This window comes from Neltuma alba, unplaced genomic scaffold (genome assembly GCF_004799145.2).
Source record: "Neltuma alba isolate B1F8T4 unplaced genomic scaffold, ASM479914v2 tig00005487_pilon, whole genome shotgun sequence".
In the NCBI taxonomy this organism is placed as follows: Eukaryota; Viridiplantae; Streptophyta; class Magnoliopsida; order Fabales; family Fabaceae; genus Neltuma; species Neltuma alba.
The window spans coordinates 22,530-31,779 of NW_021634128.1; the positions used below are offsets into that span (position 1 = coordinate 22,530).

A 9,250-nucleotide genomic window follows, 5' to 3' on the forward strand; every position below is an offset into this window, starting at 1 on the left:
TATAAATAACTAGAAGAGGGACGCTTTGATTCACGTTTTCTATGACTGTTATCTTGCTTTAAAAATTATAGAGTAAAATTATAATATTTGTTTCACAAGTGTTTTGTATATATATTTAGTAAGCTTTTACATGAAAAGATCCCGCCCCATATGCATGTCCTTTATAGCTCTATAATTTTATAACTGATTATCCATAATTATACAGCTATTCGGTATGCAAAAATGACCGCGCATCGCAGAATGGTGTAGTTATTCGCTAAATTATCTGTAGTTAATTAACACTTAACATGTACACGCTCGTTATTATGAGATCAACGTAGTCAGTTTATTAGTTGAAATTGGAATGGTTTACTTATTTTGAATGTTTATTTTAACGCAACGTCTTCGGTGATAATTGTAATGAGGTCATTAACCAAAAAAAGGAAAAAAAGAAGCACGTGTATAATATAACAAGAACGAGCTACACGGGGCCTCCTCAATCTCATTAAAGGGCAAATAATTAACACAAAGATTACATGAGTTGGTGTGTGCATGGTCACAACGAATAATTTACACTTGTCTGTGTTAAAGTATAGCCTCTAAATTAACCTTGGATGTACATTCGAATCAAGGCTTGGTGAGGCCAATGTCATAAGGAACGTGAAGAGCCTTGAGCCAAACCGCAGTGTTGGAGGTGGGTCCACCTTGCAGGAATTGGCCTGCTGTGAATTGGAGAGCTTCGTTCTTGCTGATCAGGCCCTTGTAACCTGGCCACTTGACCCTTCCCTGAACATTAGCACCGGGTCCTTCGTTGTTGTACTCAGCATAGTACAAGGTGTCGAGGTACATGCTTCCCTCCCAAGGAATCCATCCATCGGGATGAATAACATCACCGATTCTGGATTCCATCACCACTGTCTTGGAGTAAGCCTTCCATGGCCTTCCCAAGTATGACTTCAATTGGAACCTGAGGGGGAACAGAGCTGGCTCCGGCACGATATCGCAGTTTTGGATCACAATTCCGGTGGGCATGTTCTTTTGGGCTGTGCCGTCCGCCGTCACTGTGTTGAATTGGTTGTCCAATGGCTTCCTTAGAATGATTCTAGAGCTCTGGATCAGTGTTGGTGACACCCCAAAGATGAAGTCAATAGTACCAGATATGTCGCAGTTCTTGTAGAATTGACGATTGGTTTGAGCGTACAGGGTGTCTTGGTTTCCCACGATGGCGCAATCGAAGAAAGCCGACATGTCTCCTTGGTTCCTCAGTGCCACTGCTTGGTGCTTCTCAGGTCCGGCGCTGTTCACAAATGACATGTACTTGGCGATGAACCCATTTGCAGTGTTGGCTGCGCATGATCATCATGAATATATCATTTTGGGAAAATTAAATGAAGTAAAAAGGGAACACATCAAAATTAAAATGCGAATAATGGTTGGCTGACTCACCAAAGGTAGCTGTTTGCATTGTCTTGACCCCATCAACAAAGTTTTTGTTTCCGGTGATGACAGTTTTACCTGCGCCCTCACCATACATAAGGATATTCACTGCATTTTTGGGAACGATGATGTACTCCTGGTATACGCCTGCCTTGACGAAGATCACGTATCTGCCGTTTGCACCGTTTTTGGGATAGGAGGCAATGGCCTCTGCAATGGTCTTGAAGTTTCCACTGCCATCCTTAGCCACCACGACATTGGGTTTCACATGGTGTCCCCTGTGCATCTTCTGCAGGAGCTTACGGTCGGAAGCAGAGAACCAGGTAGGATAACCTTCGCTGTCCACTTCCATAAGGCGGCGGGATGCAGGTTTCAAGTCCAACTTCAACCCAAACTTGTCGAGGATCTTGGCCAGATCAGCGACAATGTCAAGGGCTATACCAGTGATCTTCCCCACGCCGTCTAATGCCTGCTCTTGCAACTGTGACTTGACCTGCTTCTCGCCGTCGTTGTTATCGTCAAAGCCATCCATGCAGGCCTGCTGGTAGGAGATGACGGCGGAAAGCCAGTTCCTGAAGTCAGGGGTTTGGTCGGTCACAGTTTTGATATCGTTACGCAACAAGTCGGTAGACGATTGAAGACTGTCCATGGCGAACTGGAGCAAGTCCTTGCAGTCATCAAGGGCCATCTTAAGGCCTTTCTCGCCATTGCCATGATCCACACTGAGCCTGTCGCTCATATTGAAGGCCTTGATGACGCTGTTGGTGGTTGCTTCCACTACCGCCGTTAGGAACGCCTTTGGGTCAGAGGTGTCGTTCACATGGCCGAGAACTTGTTGGCAAAACTTCGGGTCGTCGGTGTTCTGGCACATTTGCGCCACCGCATTCTGATGGGAAGAGATCTGACCAGAGTCACCATTCTGCTTGTGAACCACCACCACGGTGCCGATGGCAACCCCCACCACGAGGATCAGGGAAACTGCGGAGACGAGTACTTTTCCGCTCATCTTTTATTATTATTATTACTACTACTACTCAAGACCCTCAAAGATGGTTTATTCGATCCCCCCCTTTCAGAATCCCTTTGTTTCCTCAGGGGAGGCAGATGGGATTGAGAGAGGATGCTTTCTGAATGCGTGTCCTTGGGGATTTTATATGCACGTTTAGGTTCTATAATAAGAAAGAGAAGCTGTTATTTGGGAATGACGGGTATATTTTGACCATTTTAGCGGTGGATTAGACCTCCATTTTCATCTCCTTGACCATCATAACTTGTGTGGCTTTTATTTAACTTCATGGCCGCCTCCCACGTACAACCAAGCGTTTCATCTCTCCATGCCATATCTGTGATGTATGATATCCATCCTCCAACTACTTTGCTTTTAATTCTGATATTTCAGCTGTCTGACATCAACTGATTCCATTCATATAATTTTCTATTACCACTAAATTGACCTTGTTTAAAAATTAAATATTACTTGAATATATTAAAATGGCAGGGTTATTATGTTCATTCTACGACGAGAAGGTGTATAAAAAACATGTTCAATTTTCTTTTAAAAAGAGTGACCGTTGCGCAAGCTTTGATTTGGAAGGGGAATATTTAACCAACCTTCGATTTTCCAAACATTTCATCGATTTTCTTTTAATATACCTTTTGAAATAACCCGTGTTGACTATGAAATATCAATGGTTTGTTCCACCGCTTGTTTAGGTTATAACCCTATTTTATTTTTTTAAAAAAAAACACTTGAATAATTAACATGCCTGTTTCCAATCAAAATTAAAGTATCTGAATTTGAGCGAGCAGTCAGATTAGGACAAGTGGACGAGGTTTTATTCAAGTTAAAAGATCGCAGCCATTTGAGAGAAGAAGAGATGAAAGTCATATATATACACATACACACACGCGCACACATAATAGTCTTAGTAAATATACAATTTGTGAATTTGTCAATAGTTGGATCTGGTCGAGTATTTTGTCAGCTGGTTCAAATGCGAAAGTTATCTATTTCACCATATAACTTTGCTTTTGGTGTTTTTTGTCTCATTTATTTTCTACTACATACTTGTTGATTTGGTTTTTTAATCGGTTGTTAGCACTTATATATACATTTGAATGAGACTCTTTTATTTTAATTACATTAGATTCAATTTCATTAGTTTGAATGACCTGTTATTTTTACTTTCATGTTGAAAGATTTTTCATGTAAATATGGGCGTCTTTTATTGCAGGTGATGATATTTTTTTCCCCCGGCTGCGTATAAGTCATTGGGTCATCTCATCATCGACAAACTGTTTCTATTAACACTATCAAGCAGCAACAGAATTAACTGCACAGGTCTTCCCTTCTGTCTTTTTCTTACCAATTTTACTCACCTGGCTTCTAAATCATTTTATCAAAGTTTCGTTCAACGCGAACACAATACAGCAGAAACGCGTATTATATGTACCGACTTCAGATATAATGAAGTATTGGGTTAGTAGATATATTGATACATACATACGCATTAAAATCTATATTAAATATGCTTTCATGAACAATAACCTAAATTTCATGTCATATACTACCTTCAATCCTTAATATAAGAGTTAAGTAATTAATTTGAGTAGACTAAAAAAATTAGTTAAATTAGTTATTTGTAATAAATATTTGTTGTCTTTTTTAAAATATCCTTACAAATCAAGTGTCATTTGACGACATATATAATATTTGTAACTACTACACTAATTACATTAAAAAATGGATAAGTATGAAAACAAAATAGATTGGTGTCTTATATTTAAGACTAAAATTGAAAGTCAAACAAGTTCTTATATCAAATGTCAAATGTAGTACTCCTCTGGTTCTTATTATAAGACCCAATTTGACTTTTTATTTGGTCCTAATTATAAGACCCAATCCATTTTCTCTCTTATATTTATGCATTTTTTTCCAAGATAATCCTTCTAATAATGATAGTTTTAGCCAATATACTTAATTAGCAAGGATATTTTAGGAATGACAACACTTATTTATTATAAATAACCAACTTAACTTACTTCCTTAATCTCCTCAAATAAGTCAATTTGATCTTATAATTAGGACCGGAGGAGTATTATATATAAACACGGAAAAACATGTCTAATTGTGTCAATGGCACATCTCTGTCAATATCAATACTCTTAAACGCCTAAATACATGTCCATAATTTCATGCTTCTAGGTTCTCTGTGTGACAACCCGTTGATCATGATCCGGTGATGAGTGCAATATTTCTTTTTATTTGGTCAGTTGCGTGTGAGATATGCTCTTCTCCTAACCAAGTGATTCTAAGTATCCGGATTTTTATTTTTAGTAGTAATTCACCTAAAGTAAAAGGAAATAAATAAAGAAAAAGGCATTCCATTTATATAGTTGTAGATATCATAAAACTGAATTTATCACTTTTCCTCTTCTTGTTTCTAATTTATATATTAGTAGATCTCATAAAACTGAATTTATATAATTAATGATTTGGTTTTGGCTTTGGAAACTCAGTTATTAAAATATTGGGAAATTGTGTTGTGCGTACTCGGGAAGAACGTTTTCTTTAGCTATAATATGATGTAATTATTATTAAATATGAAATAAATATTTAAAATACTTGTGTCGAGTGACTAATTTTTGTATATAATAATAGATTTATTAAAATTGGATAAAATGTTTTGGCCTGAAAATTTTTAAAAAATAATCACTTTCAATGATTTATTAATAATCAAAGTTGTGATTAAGCATCTGTTTGATCATGAGAAATCAAAGAAGCCCAAATTATTTCATTCAAAAAAAAAAAAAGAAGGAGCCGGCAACATTTTTTTCAAGGGCAAACACGGAAGTAAACTATGGACACGTGTGCGAGTAACATGCAAGCCTATATAAGTTGATGAAAGAATGTATATATCATAAAAGAATGATGAAAAAGAACTTTGAGCGTGTAGATTTACACTATATCACACACAAATATATCCCTCGAAGGGACGACGACTAGTGAAGACATCTGAAACGATCAAGGCTTGGTGAAGCCAATGTCAAAAGGAACATGAAGGGGCTTCATCCAGTCCTCAGCTCGGGAAGTGGGACCACCTCTCAGGAACTGGCCGGCGGTGAACTGGGTAGCTTCAGCCTTACTGATGAGGCCCTTGTAACCTGGCCACTTAACCCTCTTGGCAACATTAGCGCCAGGTCCTTCGTTGTTATACTCTGCGTAGTATAATGTGTTGAGGTAAATGCTTCCTGACCATGGGGTCCACCCATCGGCTTGAATGAAGTCAGCTATTCTGGATTCCATCACCACAGTTCTAGCATATTGCTTCCACGGCCTTCCCAGGTAGGATCTAATCTTGAACCTCACCGGGAACAGAGCGCTCTCTGGAGCAATGTCGCAGTTCTGGATGACTGTTCCTGTGGGTGCGTTCTTCTCGGACGTGCCATCTGCCGTCACTGTGTTGAATTGGTTGTCCATTGGCTTCCTTACGATGATTCGGGAGCTCTGGATCAACGTGGTGGACATTCCAAAAATGAAGTCAACGGTACCGGAGATGTCGCAGTTCCTGTAGAATTGACGATTGCTTTGAGCGTACAACGTGTCCTGGAAACCCACGAAAGAACAATCGAACATAGCCGACATATCTCCCTGGTTCCTGAATGCCACTGCTTGGTGCTTTTCGGGACCCGCGGTGTTCATAAATGTCATGTACTTGCCGATGAACCCGTTTGCGGTATTTACTGCGTGCAGGCACAATCATTCAATTACAACTATCATCATCACGTATATAGCAATGTATGTATGTTTTGGGTAAATATGCATCAGAAAGGAATAGATTGGCAAGTTACCGAAAGTAGCTGAGTTCGATGTGGTGTAACCATCGACATTGTTTCTGTTACCGGTGACGATGGTTTTATCAGTGCCCTCACCGTACATAAGGATATTGACGGCCGTCTTAGGAATGACGACATACTCACGGTAAGTACCAGCCTTGACTTGGATGATATATCTTCCTTTGAAACCCTTAGGATAAGAGTTAACAGCGGCCATGATGGTCTTGAACTGGCCACTGCCATCCTGGGCCACCACAACGTTGGGCTTGATATGATGTCCCCTTCCCCTCGCTACGTTGGCCAACAGCTTGCGGTCAGCGGCTGAGAACCAGGTCGGATACCCTTCGCTGTCCACCTCAAGAAGACGACGAGAAGCAGGGTTCACTTGCACCTTCAAACCAAACTGGTTCAGGATGCTTTCTAAATCAGCCATAATATCAAGGGCTATGCCGGTGAGCTTCCCCACGTTGTCCAAACCATTCTCCTGAAGCTGAGACTTGATCTGTTGGGCACCGTCGACGTTTTCGTCGTAGCCATCCATGCAGGCCTGTTGGTAGGAGACGACAGAAGCGAGCCAATTCTTGAAGTCAGGGGATCGATCGCTCAAGGATTGGACGCTGTTGCTGCCCAGGAAGTCAGTGGAAGCCTGGAGGCTATCCATGGCGAATTGGAGCAAGTCCTTGCAGTCATCGAGGGCCATCTTGACGATGCCTTGGGAGCTGTTGCCTTGTTCAACGCTGAGCTTATCGCTCATGTTCAAAGCCTTGATGACGTTGTTGGTGGTGGCTTCCAAGGCGGCGGCTATGAATGCTTTTGGGTCTGAGCTGTTCCGCACGCTGCCCAGAGTGTCGTGGCAAAGCTTTTGGTCCTCCGTGTTCTGGCACATTGCTTTCACCGCATGCTGGCGTTCCGTGACCTGAGGGTCTGTGTTCTTGTTGTGAACCACCACGACGGCGCCGATCACCACCCCAACCACAAGGATGAGGGAAACCGCAGACACAATTATTTTCCCGCTCATTTTTGTTTTGTTTTTAATCAATTTTTCTTTTGTTCCCCCCCAGCCCCCTAATGATTTATTGTTTCAAGGGGAGGATGACGGATGCTGCATGGAGGTATGCATTACTTGTGTTCTTATATACCGCTCCAGCTTCCATAATTAGGAAACCAATAAAATCTGCATTTTGCATGAAGAATGACTGGCCCGTACGTACGGACGCGAGTGTCGTTCATTCCTTGTTTTGAGAGGTGCTGCTATTTCTTCTCTCGCATATATCCTGTAAAAAACACTTATCCTACCTATAATAGGGGTTCATTGTTCATTTTTTTTTTTTTTAAAAAAAGAGAGGCTCCTTGTCTTTGTCGGCTGTCGGCATAAAACCTTTTATTTTGCCCAAAATTAGCTGAGATCCCTTTTTGTGCTCTCCTTCTCTCAAGTTGCCCAATGTTACAGGATAGTCAAATTGTCGATCTAGGGGGCTTCAAATAGCTTTTTCATTTTACCTTCAATAATAGGATTATACGAGGTTGATGGGGAGTCTGAAGCATAAAGGGACTGTTATTTTTTAAGTCTAAATATGATAAACATATTATTTAATAGAAACACATTTATCTCGATAAAAATAATACATTTGATGAGTTATTATTGAAAAGCTGAATAATTTTATATTTTAGTTGAAATTTTGTTTGTATATCGGAAATCTCACATCTAATATAATTCTTTTGTAAAATATCTGAAAATAAATCGATGTAAAATAAAAAATTTAAACAAGTCACCAGTCATTTCTTTGATATCCCACTCTATACATAGAAACCGTTTAAATTTCTCGTGTGCACATTCCGTGCAGGAAGGGGGTGTTTGGATAAAACCAAACCATGGTTTGGAGAATAGCTTCTGGAGAATAGATTTTTGGGAAAATAGATTTTGTGAAAAAGTGATTCTGATAAAGTGAGAGTGTTTAGATAGTTGTTATCAAAAGCACTTTTTATATGTGTAAATTACTAAAAAGGGCATAAGTTATTATGACAATTACATAAAAGATAGATTTTATAATATATTTGAATTTGAAGAAATAACTTTGTTAATAATATATTTTTTACCAACATAATTAATAATATATAAGAAAATATAATTAATAAATAATTAATATGTATATATATATTTTGAGAAATGAATCATGATCTTCAGCTATTTTGAAAGCTTGTTGAGTTTTTTTTAATAAATATGGCGTGTGTGAAAATAAAAAAAGAAACAAGGGAGTACAAAGTTCCTAAAAATATGGCTTGGGGTGAAAACAAAAAATATTCCTCCCCGTTGATGTATTTAAAAAACAGAATTGCATCTCTTATACATTTATTATTTTTAATTAATTTTAACTATTAATTTTAATACTTGGGGAGTGTCACCTACCTCCTGTTTTGGTTATCAATGGGGAATGCCCGTTGATAGTTTTCATTTATCAATTTAAAAATGTTAATTAATAACCTTGAATTTTTAAAAAAGAAACTGAAATTGTCAATTTTTTTGGCAATGTCCGAAAGCAGTGTGTATCAGGGGATCCAAAATGTTAAAAAGTTAGAACACGGACGACTGAAGGCTGACACTGTTTTTTCTTTCTGAGAAGTGAAAATTATCTGCTTCTGTGGAAACCATGGTTTCTGGGCCAAAACCATGGTTTTAGCTTTTGACATGGTGTTTGTCAATCTGTTTTTTCAAACCATGGTTTGGAATGTTATCCAAACAGGGCCTTAAACAAATGGATTGCAAGCCCCAAAATAAAATTTAACTTTCTTTAAGGGAAAAAGAAATCCTTAAACCGGCGCATCATATGACAGAGCAGGGCGTAAATTGTGATTCGGTTCGCTTTGGGAGTCAAGTAGCGTACGGGCCAATGGCCCATTAATTACACAAAATCTTCGAATTCTTTTAATTCAATTCTTCCTAAAGGGACAAAAAACTAAATTCACCAAAGGCAATCACGGTCGTGATAAACGTTACCTT

General features: G+C 39.0%; 2 protein-coding genes across 2 annotated transcripts; both read right to left on the minus strand.

Moving 5' to 3' along the window:
- Window positions 1-606: 606 nt before the first annotated feature.
- LOC114747826 (pectinesterase-like) lies at window positions 607-2,422 on the minus strand. Its single transcript, XM_028936173.1, has 2 exons — window positions 1,426-2,422; window positions 607-1,325 (listed from the first exon to the last, which is right to left on the minus strand). Exons 1-2 carry the CDS (start codon window positions 2,420-2,422, stop codon window positions 607-609), a joined length of 1,716 nt encoding a protein of 571 aa, XP_028792006.1.
- A 3,018-nt stretch (window positions 2,423-5,440) lies between these two features.
- Window positions 5,441-7,270, minus strand: LOC114747827 (pectinesterase-like). The gene is made up of 2 exons (XM_028936174.1): window positions 6,268-7,270; window positions 5,441-6,159 (listed from the first exon to the last, which is right to left on the minus strand). Exons 1-2 carry the CDS (start codon window positions 7,268-7,270, stop codon window positions 5,441-5,443), a joined length of 1,722 nt encoding a protein of 573 aa, XP_028792007.1.
- Between the last annotated feature and the right edge of the window lie 1,980 nt (window positions 7,271-9,250).